Genomic DNA, 20,630 nt, shown 5'->3' on the forward strand with positions numbered 1-20,630 from the left:
TTATACTCTGTACGCATGACAGTGTGCTTGTCTTCCTGTTTGCTCGTGGCTAGAGGACGTTTGAGTCACAGAGGAGAGCGGCTCGTCAAACATTTTTATTTTCACTAAAGTAAAAGAAAAAGAAGTAACAAACAAAAAATGTTTGCCCGTGCAGTGAGACCGACCGTGAGCCTGGCTCGGAGCCTTTCCACCTCTTCGCAGAACAACGCCAAGGTGGCGGTGCTGGGAGCGTCAGGCGGCATAGGCCAGCCGCTTTCTCTGCTTCTCAAGAATAGCCCCCTGGTGAGTCACCTCTCCCTGTATGATATTGCCCATACACCCGGTGTGGCTGCAGACCTCAGCCACATCGAGACGAGGGCCCAGGTGACCGGCCACATGGGTCCCGACCAGCTGGATGCTGCTCTGCAGGGCTGCGATGTCGTGGTCATCCCCGCCGGTGTGCCCAGAAAACCCGGCATGACCCGTGATGATCTCTTCAACACCAACGCCACCATTGTAGCCACCTTGGCCGATGCCTGCGCCCGCAACTGCCCCGAAGCCATGATCTGCGTCATTGCCAACCCTGTCAACTCCACCATACCTATTACATCAGAGGTCATGAAGAAGTATGGCGTTTACAACCCCAACAGAGTGTTTGGTGTCACAACCCTGGACATTGTCAGAGCAAACGCCTTCGTAGCAGACCTCAAAGGCCTTGACCCAGCTCGTGTCAATGTACCAGTCATTGGAGGTCATGCTGGGAAGACCATCATTCCCCTCATTTCCCAGTGCACACCAAAAGTGGAGTTCCCTGCTGACCAGTTGGCTGCTCTGACTGGTAGGATCCAGGAGGCCGGCACAGAGGTGGTGAAGGCTAAGGCCGGAGCCGGATCTGCTACCCTCTCCATGGCCTATGCTGGTGCCCGCTTCACCTTCTCCGTCCTGGACGCCATGAATGGAAAGGAGGGTGTGGTGGAGTGTGGCTATGTCAGGTCTGAGGAGACAGAGTGCAAGTACTTCTCCACACCTCTTCTCCTGGGGAAGAACGGCATTGAGAAGAACCTTGGGCTGGGCAAGCTGACTGCCTTCGAGGAGAAGCTGGTCGCCGACGCCATGGATGAGCTAAAGTCTTCTATCAAGAAGGGCGAAGATTTTGTGGCTAATATGAAGTAACAGGGGACATTAAGTCAGTTAAAAACAGACAAAAGCAGTTGTAATTGATAATTTGTTCCGGATCTTAAACGTAAAAGGCATTCTGGTTAATTTCAAGATCTGTCAGTGTTTCCCCTTTTTGTTTTTGTTTTAGCAGTGAGATCATCTTAATCAGAAGTCCTGGTCTTAACCAAGGTCCTATTGACTGTATAATTTGTCTTTTCTGCCCAGACATGGCTTTATCTTGCACTTATGATTTGTGTACATACTGTACTGTGACTTGTCTATATTTTGCAAATGTCAAATTTAAACACAAATTCATATATTTTCATGTACAGTCTATTAATGGGGATTTCTCTGCTTAATGAATGAGGAGGAAATACTGTGATCATGCCTGATGATACCAATGTAGATGTTACCGATGAGCAAAATACTCACTCCACTAATAAACAGTTTAGCTTTAAAACATGATTCTTTTGTTTTCTACAAACTTAAATCTGGCTCGACAGTGTACAACTGAAACAGTGACCACCTTCATTTTACATGTCAAATCTAGTTTGACAAACTTTATAGACACTGAAATAGATAAGATATGGGTTCAAATGCATGCAACTTAATATTAGAGAAGGAATTTAAATGAATTATACGTACTTTATGATTTTAATTAAATTAGAACATATATCTTGCTGTGAAGTTGGAGCTTCTTGATGGTAGTTGTCAGTTTCTTATTTGCAGAAACATTAAAGAGGACTTTATCCCTGTGAAAACCAAACTAATAATTACTCCTATAATTTTGACTTGAGTAATGACTGGAGGTAGCATAATTACTTTAAACTGCATGTTTGATGCACAATATGTGCTGAGGATAGTTATGGTGATAGTGATATACCTTCCTTGCTACCCTGGACATAACTGCTACTGGTATTTATTGGTAGCTCTGTATATTTCTCAATTGCAACAGAATGTTATATATCTCTTTAGTGACACTAAGAGATACCAGTCAGTGTCTATGACAAGTGTTCAGGTATTGCAGTATGTTAATGCCCGACTACAGCTTCAACTTTTATCCAAATGAGCTCATAGCAACCTTTGAATAGTGTACTGAGTTTCACTTTCCTTTTACTCTGAGGTTTTAAGCACGTTCAAGTGGATTACACATAATGGCAGAGGAACAGATAACAGACACAGGTACAAACCCATTATAGTTTTATTTGACATACAGGTGCTTTTGGTTCCTAGTCAAGGAGCTTTACTGAGAGCACAGATTCCATTTACACAAAAAGAAAAACCAATGGTAGATTAGATTTAACACTTATCTGGATCAAACTAGCTTTTGTTCAAGACGTACAGAACACATGTTAATGATATTCGGTTTTTGACCATACTCCTTTGATTCACAGCATGCAGGTTCTCCTACATCTGTCATTTGTAGTGATTATGAAGATGTCACAAGATGGCAATTAGCGAACTCACATTTATTTTTTCTTTACAAATTCTGCACCAAATAAAATAAAGTAAAGAGATCTACAGAACAGGAACAACAACAATAAACAATTGTTCTACATAATGTTGCAAAATCTACATTCAAAACCAAGACGCGCAATGTACCAGGGCCCCATTAAATAACCATATCAACAAGCACATAGTATAACGTCTTTGTCTCTCTGTCTGTCTGCCAGTCCGCCACACAGTCACAGACATTTCTCACTTTGTTCTTCAGTCCCAATAACAGTCTCAGCAGTGTCTCCTGCACATTTCAACGGAGACACTCTCTCAGTGGTGGAAGTGAAGGCTACAGGTTAGAAAAAAAAAAAAACACTTTTTGAAGTCCATAGTGGCCCAAGCCTTGTGGCTGAATGTGCCCCATCCCACTTGTGCATAAACATTATATTCAAATCATACAGGTAGCAGCAACACCCCTGCAGAGAGGGGTCGAGGGGGGTGAACAGTGGGTGAGGATGGGCAAGTTTGGGAGAAGGAAGAATGGGAGGATAACAGGAGGAGGGTGGGGAGGCGCTAGACTTTGTCTGTCCAGAGCACTACTGTACAAGGCCGTCTTCAGGGGAGACTGGGTCTGTGTCGTGGCCTCTGCGATGCCTGTGCTCCGTTTTGTTCCTGTTATCAGAGTCCTCGCGTTCACCTGTGTCCCTCTCTCGCTCCCTTTCTCTCTTCCTCTCCCGTCGCCCCTCTTGGTTCTCCTTATCTTTTCGGTTGTTGCGATTCTTCCGTCCTCTTTGCTCATTCTTCCTCCGTCCTCCTGGAAGTTCAGAAAATGAAATAAAGATTAGTAAAGCAAGGAAGAGGGTGAAGCTCGCCATCTTGTCCCCATCAATATCAGGAGAGAGTATTCAGTTAACAAATCTTTCACTACAGAATCTTTTCATACTGCTAATCAATATATTTCAATAAGAACATTTGTATCATATAATGTAATTGATACAGCAATAGAAAATGTCCAAAATGTAGGTCTACATGTCAAATAGTACCAATTGTTATGCATTTACCACTTAAGAAGTCAGTCTCGTAACATGTATGCTTATTGTCTAAATTAATGTGTATAATATTTCAGATAGGGATCCTCAATCACACATGTTCCATACTAAGATCATTTCTTATACAGTATTTTGCTGTGGCTATATTAAAGCTGTAATATTTTAGCTCAACACAGTTTCCTGCTGTTGATTTTCATCTGGAAAACACTAGTTACTGGGATTCATATCTTCAACTCATCCATGCATCAGCCTGTAGGTATATATATATATATATATATATATATATATATCAAAAAAATCCCTTCAAGTAAAAGTAGCAAGACTGACGTTGAGTGAGAGTGAACACACTACAAGCATGTTACAGGGTGCAGTTTTTATGACAATGCTCTGTATTCACCACTAGATGGCAGTCTTTAATCACAGACAGCGCGCCCTCTCCCTGTGATGAGCAGACCTTTGTCCAAAATAGAAAACCTTTAAATAAACCCCTAATTTATCTGTTCTTGCGACACCATCTCATAAACAAAACCGAGAGTTTTGGAATGCTGAAGGTTTATCTCTACTCGAGCTACAGTTATTAATGATAATAACAAGATCCATCCCCAGGGAGGTTGGAGACAGGACCTGCAAGTGAAAGCAGAGGAGGCCCTTTCCTGTTGTTGTACTGCTGCTGTTCATGTGTGAGTGGAACGGAGCAGCACGGCCTGCTTGGCCGGTTGGCTGGCCAGTCAGGGATTGTGAAACTGCTGAAGTAGGCAGTAGGCACAGACACAGGGAGAGAGAGAGAGAGAGAGAGAGAGAGAGAGAGAAAGAGAGATAAAGGGAGAGCGAGAGAAAGAAATCTCTCTCTGTCTCTGTCCTGTTCGGCCCCCTATACACTCATCCTCTCCCTCTCTGTCTGTTCATTATTCAAGCCAGGGCTCTGGTTGGACCAAGGACCATATCTGACACATTCTGGGCTAGTGATACCAAGCTCTACCTGCCCACTGTGTTTAATCTTCTTCTGGAAATAATAAAAGAAGACAGGAGATGGACTTGTGCATATGTGAATATTTGCACAAACTGTAGTATGGACAGCACAGTGTTCAATTGCAAGACAGTGAACAGTAGGTAAGAAAAAGAATCAAAATCAAAGGTATTGAAGATAGGTGGGTGCATGGATCGATGGATGGACAGATGGAGTAATCTGGTGCACTGACTCATTCAGGGTCTGTCCCCCGTCCTCTATAAACACAGGAAGTCCCCTACGCTCTCATTGTTTTCTCTGTCCTGACACCATTTACAACTATTTACAAGTTCAGTGGGTTAGTCATACTGTAGCCCTCCTGCTTTTGTCGAGCCAGAGGAGAAACCTAATCCATGCCAGTGTTAAAATGATTAGGAGCGTGTTTATCAAACCAACCTGCGTTTGGTTCGTTGGAACATTTTGGGATTACATGTGTGTAATGGTCCCCGAATGAGACACCTTTAGATGTTTTGGACCATTTTCAACAGACATTTAGCACATTCCCCAAAGCCAAGTTTGAATGAATAATGTCTGACAGGTAGTGAGTGAGAGGTTGGCTTTGGAGACAACACATGTAAATCTTCCAGTGATTTTATGAACTGGAACTGGAACCTGCACCTGCGATGATATAGCTTCATTTGATTTTAAAAGTTTAAGAAAAGCTTCCAAATTTGCCTTAATTAAAAGTGGAACTGCTCACATCACCAATAAGTCCTGTTCTGGCTGAGACTTGTACAATATGCTGTAAGGCTGCAAAAGTACTACACAAAAATATATAGAAATACATCTTTTCTACAAAATAAGGTGGTAACATTGTGTTAAAGTTTGTCCAAAAGTGACTATAGGATTGTTCAGGAATTGTAATATTTGACACGGACAAATGATGAACTATTACTTCATATTGTATCACTTACACTTATGGCACTGTAAGCTATCTTTTGTGCTAAGCTAAGCTAACAGTCTCCTGGCTCTGGATCAGTATGGATTTAAAAGTGACAGCAATCATTTGCAAAATGTTACACTTTTCCTTTATGTGGTTTCCGTTGATGTAACTGACAACTGTAAAGCAACTGAAACATTTATTTAACACCCCACTGTCTTTTTTGTTGTCTAGCAATAGCTCATAAAAGTGAGTACAAATATACAACACAAATAATAGTATAATATAAGAGAGCACTTGTAAATCTCTGTTTTCACTCTTTAACCTGTTACCTCATTATATAGCTTATATATACATTATACATGCTCCACTTAAGATTTTGTCATTTGTACTAAGACTAGATACACTGTAAAAGATTAGTTATGACCGATACAGTATAAATATTGACATTCATTTCAAATGAGAGCAAATCTGGATCCAGAGTCTGGAACTTCTCTTAGGTTCCACATATAATTAGTGCCACATTCAGGACGTACTGAGTGGGACACTACGCACTGTTTGTGTGTGTGTATGTGTGTGTGTGTGTGTGTGTGTGTGTGTGTGAGCATGCTGGTGAAAGAGACATGGAGAAAGAAAGAGAGCAGTCGAAGAGATGAATAAAAATCCAGAGAGAGTATTAAATGAACTAAAGATAAAGGTGAGAGTAGGAAACCAACAGAGATAAAATGAGAGTCGAAAGGCACTCTGGGTAACTGGTGTGTGTGTGTGTGTGTGTGTGTGCGTGCGGTTGGAGGAGCACTGTGTGTTTTATGGTGGCACATCCTCCGTGGCAGGCGTTCTGTCGTCCGGGGAGCTTTTGGCGGGAGCCAGGCTGGGATTAAAGGCTATGGGCTGTCCCACAAGAGGAATGCCTGCCGCATGGCCGCCAGGATGTCATGAGGGGGGTTCTGGGTGTGTGTGTGTGTGTGTGTGTGTGTATGTGTGTGTGTGTGTGTGTGTGTGTGCACGTGTGTGAGAATCAGTCCTCCTTATTGTCTGATGCTATGTAGCTTGCTCAACTGTATGTTTGTCTGTCTGTATGTGTGTCTTTGTGTGTGTGTGTGTGTGTGTGTGTGTGTGGGAGTTAAAGGGGGCTAAGTTTTGTAGAGGGCACACGGTATATCCGGCCACAGAGATAGAGAGGTGAACAGCAGGTCGATCGAAGGACAAATTAGCCAGCATTAACTTGAGAGATACGGCGGTGCGGATGATTACATTCGTAATCTGTAGCAGTGGATAACGGAGGAACAGAGCCAAGTTTCTCTAAGAGTCTTAGCCCAAATATGTCAGCATTTTTCTTCCAGTTTTAACAACTTTTCTGACACAATATCTGTAATTTAAAACATTGTTTCGGGATTAATCTGCACAAACTGGAAATTATTTGCAATGGTTCTGTAGAACTGGAGGAGGTAATCGCTGGAGGAATAAGTTTCAACATGTTCAACATTTTAGGAAATGTGTTTTCCGGTCAAGAGTTATATGACAAGATTGATACCTCTCTCATATCTGTGCATTAAATATGAAACTGTAGCCAGGAGAGGATTCCTGTAGTTTTGCATAAAGACCGCAGAGCCTGGCTTTGTTTAAAGTTATGAGAATTCACCTGCCAGCACCAAAAAATTGTTTTAGTGTGTAACTCCCCATAAAACAACAACTTTCTGTTTTTTGTTTGCGTATGGATTAAACAAACAAAATAAGTGTTAATTTGTGAGCTTTAAAGGTGCTGGTAGGCAGAGTTTTAAAGTCTTCATGCTAAGCTAAGCTAATCACCTGCTGGTTTAAGCTTCATATTTAATAGACAGACACAAGGGTGGTATCGATCGTGTCATTTAACCCTCTGCAATAAAGCAGTTGTATTTCCCAAAATGTCAAACTAAACTACTTTTAAGAAAGAATTGTTAATAAGTTAGGGCATACAAATGGTTAAAGAAGATGCAATGGGTAAAGTAGTAGACTCGTGTGAAGGAGTAAAATGATATAGCGAGGAGAAGAATGGGAAAAGGAGGGGCAGGACGGAGAGGGAGGAGAAGGCAAAAGGAGAAAGTGCAAAAGAGGAGGAAAGGAAAAGGAAGAGGAGGATGTATCAGTGTCTGAGGGCTGCTGGAGGATTACTGGGGGCTCTCTGAGGTCGGACCACTGACCCCCTAGCGTGTGCAGAACGTAAACAGTGAGGAGAGGACACGCCGAAGCAGATAATTAGCTCTCATTTACTGCAGATGCTCTTGGAGCAAGGGCAACTGGGTAATCACAAGCAAGGGGCAACATTGATAAACTACAGCTTTCTCTTTCTTTCTTTCTTTCTTTCTTTCTTTTTTCTGTCTTTCTTTCTTTCTTTCTTTCAATTCACTTCCCTTCTCTCTGTACCCCCTCCTTTCACCAGGCTCAGGCTAGATCAACAGAGCCGTCGACTCCACACTAAAGTCTCGGCCCCGACCCGACTGACTGGGAGCGCCAACAGGGAGCTTATATGGGGGTCTGTGTTTTCTTTGGTGTGGTAGGGAGTGTGTGTGTGTGTGTGTGTGTGTGTGTGTGTGTGTGGGGAGGGGACGAGGATGCGGCAATGGATCAGTAGAGCGATACACATAGAAAGTGAGAGAGAGAGAGAGAGAGAGAGAGAGAGAGAGAGAGAGAGAGAGAGAGAGAGAGAGAGAGAGATGGATAGCGGGGGTGACAGAGGGCACATTTCACAGTCTGCCTTACAAATCACATCGACCCAGTTGACTCTTCACAAGTTACCACCAAGAGCAATGGCTGTGTAGTTATTTTAGTGAGACAAAGATGTTGTGTGTGTATGTGTGTGTGTGTGTGTGTTTTGTGAGCACAAGTGAGTCTGCAAGTGCGTATTTGTCTGTGCATGTGTTGGTTTGCATGTGTGTGTGCATGTGCGTGTGCGTATTGGCAGCTGTGGGGATAAACCAATACTGATCCCCTGGTCGCCGCGTGCCTCCCAGGGGGAGGATGTTGATGTTGAGCTGGCTGTTTCTGCTCCAGAGTCAACTGCTTTTCTGCTGCATCTCACACACACACACACACACACACACACACACACACACACACACACACACACACACACACACACACACACACACAGACACGCATGCACGCACACACACACGCACACACACACACACACACACACACACACACACACACACACACACACACACACACACACACACACACACACACACACACACTGTTTTTTCTGTAAGTGTGAGGCCCCAGGGGGCTGGATCTCAGCCTCCTAGCCTGTCTGCGATCTGTCATTTAACACTACAGATCCCAACCAGCTGTAGCCGCCAACCAGCACAGTAACCACACACATGCAGTACACACATAACAGAAAGTAGTCGTAAATGCGCCACAGCATCGGGTTTTATAAAGAGTTGTCCCCGTCTGAAAGCAGTTCACTCTCTTCATTAGAAATGATCACGCTATTCCCTGTTGACTAGGAGCAGAGAAAACAGTTTTACTGTTTAAAAATTCAAAGAGGTCTCGTGGGAAAACACACAACATACCCATTGCAACATCACACATGTGTGTTCCCCCCACTGTCCTCACTCTAACCACAATGACAATGCTCTGAGTAAACATTCATAGTCCTGAGCGGAAGACCGACTAGCTCTGATGGTACAAGCTGAAGCAGCAAAGTCTGGAATTCATAGAAATCGTACCATGTATTACAAATACAATGAGTGTGATCGGCCAACAGCAGCTACAACAAGACAATGTCTATGATATGCCCATTTAAAAAAAAAAAAACTGTAACTTTGATAATGTTTTCTTTACCTGGACATTTCCTATTCTTGACCAGGCACTGTTTGGTTTCTGACATCCCAGGGCAGGGATTGCCAAAGGGTGATGGAGACTGGAGGAGCTGCCGTGTGCGGGTCTCCTGTCCTCGCTTAAACCCACAGGTTTTACCGGGCCGAGAGCAGGGGCTCCACTCGCTCCACTCACCCACCTCGCAGTGCACTGACAGGGGAAGAATTGAGACAGAGAAGTGAGGGTGAGAAAGCGTTTAGCCATCAAGAGCCAAAAAGGTGGCATCGGGCTATACCAACATGATGGCATCTTTTCTTTTCTGACACATCCCTTCACACAAACACACACTCATGCACGCACGCACGCACGCACACACACACGAACACACACACACACACACACACACACACACACACACACACACACACACACACACACACACACACACACACACACACACTGTAAACCCAGATGTAGTTGTAATTAAAGTTTTTAGTGGCTACTACTTATTCTTTCATGTTTTGTTAAAAACCATATTCATTACTTAATCACATTAGTTGTTTGTAATAATCACTTAAGTATGCAGTGCACAGATCTTATTAAGCAGAGATAATTACTAGGGCTGTCAATCGATTAAAAAATGTAATCTAATTAATTACATACTCTGTGATTAATTAATTGAAATTAATCGCATACATAATTAACGGTGCCTGAACCGAAAAAAAGAAAAGAAAAAAAAAGGGTACTAAACAACAGTTGGTGACATTAAAGAACGGTTTGTTTATTGCTAAGGCCATATGGTCAAAATGAAATGATTTAATAATAATGTATAACAATAACAATAACTTATTTCACTAGTAGCCTAAATTGCTGTTGAACGACAAAAACAACCACCAGATGGAAAAAGGACATTTACAATAACTTCAAATGCACCACGACGCTGTAGTTTACCAGTTTCTTTGAACGCACCGTCTGTGTGGTTTTTCCGACGGTAGCTGCAGATTGTTACATCCCGGTGTTGAATCCTCTACAGTAAAACAGTCAAACTTTACACCGTTTCGCGTTAGCTGTCAGCATTTTAACCGTTTTTAATCCAGCTACTAGCTAGCAGTAAGCTAACATTAGCTGCTGTTGAGTATAGTGTTAACTAGCGTCACATGCAACGGTGTTTGTGTATCGTCTGATTCAGAGCATCAGAGAGAAGCGCAGACATATCAGTGGCACCAGATTTCGGTAGCCAGGGTTGGCAGGAAGAAGTAAATGTTCCAATTAATGATCCAGGCAGCACATTCTCATCTCCCTCCTTCATTTTACAGTCAAATGGTGGCTAGAACGGCTCCGGGTCAAACGTCAATATGGAATGGATTAATCTGCGTTATTTTTTTTAACGCGTTATTTTGACAGCCCTAATAATTACAGATAGATTAGATAATCTTACAGTAAATTTCTATATGGGAGGGGCGGTGTTGTTTGAAGTGTTCTGTGCTGAAGCGATGCAAAGGCTCATGGGGGAAAAAAAAGATGAACGGTTTCTGTCCTACAGTAGTTGAAGTGTGTTTTAATAATGTTTTGTTAATGTATTGGGTGTGCATTTATGTTATCTGGGTTTTAGTTTTGTATGGTTGATTTAGTGTTCATGTTTATCTACATTTATTGTTGCACCATGACCGAGATCCGGGTGGGGACTGATGGTCTCTGGGCAGTGAGGAAGTGTTCATTGGCATACGCACAGATTGGACCCTAGTAACTTAAGTTTGAGTGTGTGTGTTATCAATCTGGTTTATTGGAACGAATGTATTGAATGCAGTGTTCTTAAAGTCAGCCTGTCATAAAGTAAAACAAATGATATTTATGTGAACGAGTTGTTTGTTAGTGTTGGTAAGTACTCTATGTTTCTTTGCATATTTAAAGCCATAGTGTGTACTAGTTTCTAGCTGCATCCCCCTGACCACATTCTTATGGACATGGCCTAAGCTTCCAAATATCAGAGTTATTAGTTTACAGTTGTATCCAAGTTGGTGAATGAGATCTACCAGTGGTTGATATTTCAATAGTTTGGAATAGTAGCAAATGTCCATATAAATATCAAAACAGCAGCCTACCTCAAAGAAACATACAGATTTCATAGTCTCATTTACAATTACAATGTCAGGAGTGTTTGGAATGTTTTTGAAGTAGTCACTGTCAGATGTGTTATGATGGAACCAGTTGAATTTTACAGTGCTGTGCTTGTAGATCTTGCTATCATGTCCATAGTTTATCTTTTGCAAGTCATTTGCAACCAGATCAACCAGATGGTCATAACCTAATATGCAGTAGGGTTCGTACTTTGATGGGTACCATGTTGCCAGATTGTACCTGGTTGGGAAACCCTTAATCTTGCTTTAATCATGAATATTAGGATGTCATCTGAGATTGAGGGGTTTGTCAGGACAGAATGAGATACAGAGTGGTCGGCAAACTGGAGTAATGCGAGTTTTCCTTGCAGTCTGAGGCCCGTCCAGTGCTGTCCGTTTTGGCTGTGTGAGGTGACGAATTGAGGCTCTTGCATGTTTAATCTGTAGCTGGTGAGATGTATTGTCTTTATTAAGGATCGCCAGGGTGGAAACCAGCGGGTCGTGATTATGTTGTCGTTGAGAGCGACTACTGCTCCGTCGTGTCCCAGCCAGGACAGCTGTAGTCCTGTGCGGTGGCAGAGGTAATTTAAATCCAGCCAGTCGGAGTGCACTCCGAATCCGGCTGCTCTGCTGTCTAGCTTTCCGTTCTGCTTTAGTTTGAATCCAAGAAACTGGGGCTCGTTTGTGGAAGCAGCAGGTATTTTGCGACGCTGTAGATGTAGAAACAGTGATTCGCGTGATAGCTCTCTAACAGTTGTATCGTCATTGTCAAGCATGTTGAGAAGGTGCACTATTCTGGAAGCGGTGTAAAGCCATTCGATGTTTGGGACGCCTAAACCCCTGCATGGTTGGAAAATAATGTCCCAAGTTGTGCGACTATTGAGACAGTCACGGAAATCCAAAAAGACAGTGAAGAACTTGGTAGATGAATGTTTGAAGTCATCTATTCCCGTTTTAAGACAGAAGACGTGTTCATTCATCCCCTGCCTATTGATATATGCTTTTTTCTTTGGTGTGAGTATTCCTGTCTCTACTAACCAGGGAAGTATTCGTGACAGCATACATTTCATGAATACCTTATAGACTGGTAGTAGGGAAATGTCTCTCCAGGTAGACGGATCGTCAGGAATATTGTTATACACACACACACACACACACACACACCCACACACTGGACTAACCTTGTGGTGTGCACTCCATGAGTATGTCATTGGGCTCGTAGTCCTCTGGACAGACATGGTGGCACCTCCCGCTGAGCTGGTACAGGCCTGGCCTGCACCACGTGCATGTCTCACTGTTCACACACGCCTCACACTCTGCAGGGCACCCTGCAAAGACAAAAGCACAGTTATGTATCCATGAATATAGTAGTAGCCAAAGTTTACACATAAACATATTGTATGTGTGCTTCATTCCAAAGTCAGAATTAGTAGTTTAGTAATTGTCTTCATGAATAATGTGGGATAATTACAAGGTAAATAGAGTTAAATAAAGGGCAAAATCTGTGTTTTTTTCTGTCCCTGATAATTGTGAACTCTAAATACTCACTGGGAACACACTCCCTCTGTGTGTCACTGCGGACCAGCCCCTCAGGGCAGTTCTCCTGGCACTTGCCCAGGTGAAGGTAGAATCCTGCTCGGCAGTGTGTACAGAAGTTCTTGTTGAAGCAGGAGTCGCACTCCGACCTGCACTCTGACAGAGAGACACAGACCCACCGCCAGCGTTTATTTAAACTGCACAAGTTATCGCGTGTGTCCTGTGTGTTAAATATACAGAGTGTCAGTGTGTGTGTTCGTGTGTGCATATCTTACTGGAAATACAGTCAGGAATATAGGCCACGGCAGTCAGATTCATGTGTTACACGGTGGATATATGATTTTAAGTAAAGCAACACTTTAACTTTAACTAATTTAATGTCAGCAAAAGGAAACATACTTAACAGGGATCAAGTTACTTAAGTACATACCATATGGATATATAATGCTATATTTCACAAGCAGGTCTTGAAACTTCTTGTAAAGAAGGTAAAACACTGTTATGAGGCCACATTTAGCTCAAGACAAGGTTGAGATACTTTTCTGTTTTTGTTATGAGAGAGGATTATACCTCTCAGGGGGCAATTAATTGTAATTAATTAATTAAGTCTGTAGGTGTGGTAATTATGTTTTTTATATTATTTAAATCGGGAGCATGCAATGCCAGGGATATTTACGTTAAAATTCTGCTACACAAATACAGTTAGTTGCTCATTGTGGCTTACTTGTGCAGGTGTTTCTTTCTGGGGAGCGTGTGTCGTAAAAGCCTGGAGGACAGGAAGTCATGCACACCCCGATCTGCTTCATCCCAATCCTCTCCAAATGCATGAAGAAGCGCGGCTTGCAGGACAGGCATCCATTGTAGTCAGAGCAGGTCAGACAGCCACCCTGCTGGCACCCTGAGCTCACACCAGAGATCTCTGTTGACAGACGCAGGGGGGTGTTTAAGTGTGATTTTTACATGGTACAAGATTTTTAGGTAACACTTTACAATAAGGTACACAAAAAAATAGGTAGTTAATGACTAGTTACTGTTTTTGAAAGAGTAACGAATGATTAGTTACTGTTTTTCAGAAGGGTAGTTACTGTTTTTTGAAAAAGTAACAAATGATTAGTTACTGTTTTTCAGAAGGGTAGTTACTGTTTTTTGAAAGAGTAACAAATGATTAGTTACTGTTTTTCAGAAGGGTAGTTACTGTTTTTCAGAAGGGTAGTTACTGTTTTTTTGAAAGAGTAACAAATGATTAGTTACTGTTTTTCAGAAGGGTAGTTACTGTTTTTTGAAAGAGTAACAAAAAAACAGTAACTATCCTTCTGAAAAACAGTAACTACCCTTCTGAAAAACAGTAACTAATCATTCGTTACTTTTTCAAAAAACAGTAACTAATCATTCGTTACTCTTTCAAAAACAGTAACTAATCATTAACTACCTATTTCTTTGTGTTCCTTATTGTAAAGTGTTACAGATTTTTACTTTTCAGGCATTTTAATATATGAAAGTGGAATCTATCTTAATGGATAGCATGCTGGATTTACACAATTTTAAGCCCCAGTGCACCTATTTAATGCCAGGCACTTTGTAAGTAGTAACACCAGCCTCCCTCTTATTCAAAGCTCATAGCAGAGAATCACTTTCTATTGGTGCCAAGGATGGACGTACACTAGTAACCTCTGGTAGCCTCTCCATAAAATTGTAATCAATTTAGCACTAAAACATTTAGGGAAGGAAATATATACTGTATATTTTTTGTATATTTTCTTCAGCTAAGGACCCAATGTTAGATCCATTTTAAGTCCTAGAAAATAAGACACCAAGTAGTAAAATCCATAACCTTATTGAGTTTTACTAAATCCAACTTCCCATTTATACCAGCCTCTTTAACACACATCCCTGTACTACCCAGGCTCTGAAACGTTCATCTTGCTACCTAAAACAGCCAAGGAACAAAGGAAAGCATCCTGTGTACTATACCTGCAACAAAAAGTTCCTTCTACGGATGTCTACCATGTGGTATGAATGTTATTTGTACAGAGTATGATGGGAAATTACATTTTTTGTTAATGTTTTAATTGTTTTTTGTTATGGTGTCATGCACAAATCAGGATCAGGCTGATAAATATAAATCTACATTTAATTAATTAATTATTTAATTTTGAGTTTATACATTTTAAACAGTGTAGGGTCAGTGCAGTGCAGGTATCAGGTCAGACTGTCCTGTGGCACCACTGTAATATGCTTGGCTCTATTATACCAACATCAGTGGATTTTTAAAGATGCTTTTCAGTTTCACAGTGGATCAACAATGTTACATTATGTTATAGTGTATGTTACATCTCACCTATCATTCTTCCAGTTTCAGTGAACAAATCAGTAACAAAAAAGAAAGAAAGAGAAAATCTTTTAAAATATTTTGACCAAAAATACTATACTGATTTGGCATAGCATCTTCATACAGTTCTTTTCAAATGAGGAAACAATCCGAAACTGTGTTTTAAGATCTGATAAATAAGTTTGTTATTTTAAGTATTAAAATATTTCAGTCAAGTTTTGTGTCATGTTTTTCCAACAATAAGGGCAAAGGGAAAACAGAAAGTCAACTTTATTACGAAGTGTTAATTTACAGTATCATATATAACTAATTACCTACTGTCTCAGCACAGTGACTGTGACAATAACAATGACAGCTATTTATACTATGTTTATAACCCTGTTTATGTACATACATAAGCCCTGTAGTGTTTAGTTTATGGTGATATATTTTACAGTATGGGTTCCATCCCCAGCTCTTTACTAATTTGTGGGATGATTCACCAGACTTTGTCTGCCATGGATGAAAGCTCTGGTTGTAGGTTTTATTCATTTTAATTGTATGTTGACAATTTGTCACATACATTTTAATGTATCTCTAAAGTTACAGCATGTGTATTCATAAAAAAAAAATCCAAAGATTTGAAAACTTAGGGCTTAAATTATTAAAGAACTAATTTGTTTTAAAGAAAAAGACACACATTTAGTGTGATTTCTTGCAGCCAGTTTCCTGGAAAAGCTTGTACAGTATATCATCCTTTTCAGTATCTGATTGCACTTTGTGGCCAAAAACTGTAACAAAAAGAGGGCTTGGGTGGTTGGATTGGGATGTATATATGTTCTGAAATATATATACCAGATACACCTGACAGGTTCCACTCCTCACTCCTCTGTTAGAAAGATCATTGTTGAGTTGAATCCAGAAAATGGTACGGGGCTTTAAGGAATGAGAAAGTCAACTCAGGGGCAAGCATGTTACAGCCTACTTATATATAGGAGCGACACCTGTGACATAAAGTCAATATGTAGGCATTAGACATGAGAGCCGTTCCATGCTTTACATCCTTGTGCAGTGCACCTATGCTGCATTGGTACTCCATTACCAAAGACATTGATTGGAAAAAGTTGCAGTAGTCACACATGGTAGGCAAATCAAAAGCAACCCCTGTAAGTGTCCTAGGAATTGGTTTTCCTCTCCAGCCTTGGCATCTCATGCCACTGCTTTAAGCTAGCCCTCTTCCTTATTCTCTAAGTTTGGGGTTTGGCTGCTGGTTTACCATAGATCATGGATACTTTGTTTGAAATATCTCGACAATCTTTACAACTGCTGTCCATTTGCCCACATGTGTTCCTGCCAAGCTGCCCTGATTCACAGAAGTCTTAAGACACAGGAATTTGGCCTTGCCCTCGCACTTTCACCAACAAAACCTCAGTTGGACTTGCATAACATACCAACAAAGTCACATATGAATAAACACATTCACATGCCTGCATACACAGACGCAGATGGTTCATGGAGAAAATAGAACTGTGCAACAAAACAGAGGTAACATGAAAAAACAGTACCTTTAGTAATGAATGTGTACCTCTATGTTTAACTTTAAATCAAATTATAAATAACCCCATTTTCATCCTCCACTGAGCTGACCTGATAAACTATACAATATATATAAACCCCACTGTTAGCACCCACATGCCTTCATTTGTGGATGCATCATCACAGACAGGAAGCCCAGAGCTCGGGTTCAGTCTCTGCATGGTAATTTTCGGCTAGTTGACTCAATGGTCATTGACTCCCATCTTACTCTTACCCCCTTCTTTCCCTCTGAAGTCTGTACTCATTCACCCCTTCACCAACTAATTCTTCCATCCACCCCGATATCTCTGGAAGTGTTAGATATCTGCATCCTTGGAGGAAGTTTGGATACTGTAGAAGCACTTGTCAATTAATGGGTACCGAGGCAGAAGTTTATTTCCTTACTGCAAAACGTGAACGAAACCTTCAGCTTGGAAAGAAATTAATTAATGCATTGGTGCTGCCGTTTCACAAGTGAATTACATCATGGTTGAGTCCATAAAACACATTTTTAGCATCTCATTTTGAACCAAAACAAATTGATACTAAATTGTAAAATGGAAATGTCATAAGAAGCACACTGTTAACACTGTTTCATTTTTAGGACATGATTCAAGAAACCAAGCACTAAAGTACTCTCAGTCGACCTTCCTGCCACCCCCCTCCCCCTCACTGTGTTGAGAGGCTCTTTAATATTGTTTAGGGGTAAAAAAACATTCAAAGGGAAATCTGCATGTCTTGATGCTGCCTAGGGTATAAAGCAGACTCTACAACGTCTAAATGTCCTACAATAGTACAACACAGACACACATTTAAGTGAGAATAATCAACCTATGCATACAGTAGGAGATGTACATTGACTTCTATCATTAAAACTGATGTCTGATGCCATTATATGTCAGTTTGCTGCAGTTTAAATAAGATCTACAGTATATATAGGCTATGTATAAGCTGTTTCACCCTGCTGAACAGAAAAATACGTCCATGCTTAGTTTGTCAGGTCTGACCTAAACTATATTGAACACAGCTTCCAAGAGCAAAGGTTACCCCAGGACCCCTTTAAAACTACATAATAAACACACCGTTAACCCCAGATGCTGCAACTCCCTGCTTTTTAAAAAAATCACCAATTTGGTGGTCAAGAGGGAAGAAATTGCATCGAAAACGGTCCAGGTGCGGATTACAGATTTTAGCTCTGTGTATAAATGTAAAGAAATGTAGAGAGAAGTTTCAGCCCCAGGTAGCAGGGATAAAACATCACTTTGAAGGTCTATTATTGTAGATCACAGGCAGTTTTCGGCCACGCTGGCAAGCGATACACAAAATATTTCAGTTGTCACTGCTCTTCTCTAACAGACTTAGTCACAGAGCACATCTGGAGACCCTCAGTGATAACGTGTGCGTAGGAAGAATAGAAAAATATACTTTATTGATACTTTTTTCATAGTGTCATGGAAAAAGGCTGGCCATAGCTCAGGAGATGAGACATAATGTTGGACCTCGGGAGATATATGGGGGATGAAATACCACCAGACTTGAAAGTGTTTTCAGTGTGGAACATCTCTGGTGTTTTATGGAGCCTGCTAGCAAATTTGCATTAACTCAGATTTTGAACAGTAAAAAGAACAAGATGGAACATGATTTTAAATTATGATAGAGTTCAATATTCTGACTGGCATAAAGATGAATACTAGCCTACTCTTTATGATCTTGGCCAACATCAGAAAAAAACTTTTCCGCATGAATTCCAAAATGTGGCAATGTGAGGGAGTAAATTGAACATGGGGGTTATTTAACGAAACATGGGGAGCATAGCGAGCTGTGAATATCCATATGATCAGGCCTGGCAGCCGGGCAGCACACTCCGCGCCTGAAGTCTGCTGCTCTGACCGCTAGAGAGCGACGGGAACCAGAGCGGCTGCAGGCTTCAGGTGACACGCACAGCAATTCATTTATTACATTAAGATTCAAAGGAAACATTGTAAAAGTGGTTTAAAAATGGTTAAATTACTAAAGGTATCATGGATGGACCATACAATCAAAGAGCTAATAGGCTGGAGCATGCGCTGGAATTTCTTCAACCAATTTAAGAGTAGCTCCCCCGTTTTATTACAGCAATTTAGTAAGTTGGAGTGCATAAACCTCATAATGCAGAAATGCTTTTTGGGAGTGTGGAAATTGGCGATAATATCTCTATTATCTTGAATAGCTTTAAACCACTCTTATATACTGCCAGAAAATAAGCTGAGTTTTGATCTTGTAGTTTTTAATCATAGGATATGGAGAGAGAAAACAGCAAAGATCAGAAAAAACTTACATCAAAGGAACATTGTGGCAGTTGCGCGCCTGTGTAGGATTGTTTAGTGACCTACTGTTACAAATTTACCAATTGATACCTGTCGCCAGTCATAAATTTAGACATTGGGAATAGACAATTGGATTCGCACTTTTGTTAGCAAAATATGTAGAATGTAGGCTGGAGACTTAACGACTCTTTGAGTATAACAGGCCAATAAATGCTGTATAAAAAAATATTTAAAAAAGAACATGCTGAGTTTACACGTGCACACGCATCGTATCGCACTTTACTCACGTTTATTTTGCCGGTGCCTGGAGCTGCTGTGCTGCTGACAACCAGTGTAATCCATGCAGTGCAAGATGATCAAAACAAAGGAGATCAGTTGTAATTGCATAGTAGCCCAGAGATGAGACTCTTAAAGCCAATGTCAATGTTTACCAAGTCACTTATTGGATAAGATTCCGTGTTCTTCACCCAGACGGAGGCAGAGTGTGGAGGATAGATAATTCCTAGCAGGACCCCCAGCTATGTGGTGATATGTGGTGATGGTAGTGTACAGTGGCCCAATGATGCCTGGGCCGCTTAGACTGTAACATCCTGGATAGGATCTTCATATGTGCCAAGAAAGCCAGACGGAGTCAGGGATCCGTTATCCGTGCTGTGATAAAGACCATGCCTTCCAAAAAAACAAACACGCCAAAAAGCTGGATTCTCATACGGTGTGCGCAAGAGGACAGCAAAACCAATCATTAGTATAGGTCAGAAAGATGGATATAATTATTATTCATGAGTAAACATCACCCTCAAAGAGTTTGCGTTATCATATCCATGTGCAGAACTCCAAATGGACCTTTCTCCCCCTCTCCCCGTGTCCCTCAGTGGAGATGCGCCGTGCGTCCCGGTGTGTGTGGATACCCTACTGTGCCAGGCGCGCCGAGGGTCTCGGCTTCATCGCAGCATCAGCTAAAGCACAAACAAAGTGAAAAGCCACCACATGACCAACACTAGTAAAGACAAAATAACTCTGTAAGTTGAAGGTTTCGTAGTTCTTTTGGCTGTCAAACACACTCCTGCTCTCGCTCGTTGTCGGCGGCTGCAGGCAACTGAACCAAAGTAAATCTCCGCAGTTTCAGCGCTTTTTTGCTTTGCGTGCAGGACCCATTCACTCCTCTCCTGCCGGCCGGCTGATGACTTCAGCCCTCTGCTGTCTCTCTGTCTCTCTCTCTCCCCCTATGAGCTCCAAAGTTTATTTAGAGGGCAACCCCCCCCCCACCCCCGCGTCAGGGAGAGAGAGAGAGAGAGAGAGAGAGAGAGAGAGAGAGAGAGAGAGAGAGAGAGAGAGAGAGAGAGAGAGAGAGAGAGAGAGAGAGAGAGAGAGCGAGAGAGTAGTCCTGTCTGACATTGTGCTCCCTTACAGCATCTTTTAACATGAACTGCATGTCAAAATGATTGAAATGAATAAACTCAACTAGAACCCAACCC

General features: G+C 41.5%; 2 protein-coding genes across 3 annotated transcripts; one reads left to right on the plus strand and one right to left on the minus strand.

Annotated features, from left to right (window-relative positions):
* Position 1: 1 nt before the first annotated feature.
* Positions 2–1,597, plus strand: mdh2 (malate dehydrogenase 2, NAD (mitochondrial)). The gene has a single exon (XM_031278201.2). The coding sequence runs from the start codon at positions 139–141 to the stop codon at positions 1,150–1,152; it is 1,014 nt and encodes a 337-aa protein (XP_031134061.1). The 5' UTR covers positions 2–138; the 3' UTR covers positions 1,153–1,597.
* Positions 1,598–2,320: 723 nt separating this feature from the next.
* Positions 2,321–20,383, minus strand: rspo3 (R-spondin 3). Of its 2 annotated transcripts, none has more exons than XM_031278203.2 (6): positions 19,443–20,383; positions 13,691–13,885; positions 12,979–13,122; positions 12,612–12,758; positions 9,338–9,523; positions 2,321–3,385 (listed from the first exon to the last, which is right to left on the minus strand). In XM_031278203.2, exons 1-6 carry the CDS (start codon positions 19,540–19,542, stop codon positions 3,171–3,173), a joined length of 987 nt encoding a protein of 328 aa, XP_031134063.1. In that variant the 5' UTR covers positions 19,543–20,383; the 3' UTR covers positions 2,321–3,170. The 2 variants fall into 2 exon arrangements, with proteins under 2 accessions (XP_031134063.1, XP_031134062.1); XM_031278202.2 differs by having other exon boundaries at positions 2,321–3,388; positions 19,443–20,382.
* Positions 20,384–20,630: the final 247 nt, after the last annotated feature.

Source organism: Sander lucioperca, chromosome 10 (assembly GCF_008315115.2).
Source record: "Sander lucioperca isolate FBNREF2018 chromosome 10, SLUC_FBN_1.2, whole genome shotgun sequence".
Lineage (NCBI taxonomy): Eukaryota > Metazoa > Chordata > Actinopteri > Perciformes > Percidae > Sander > Sander lucioperca.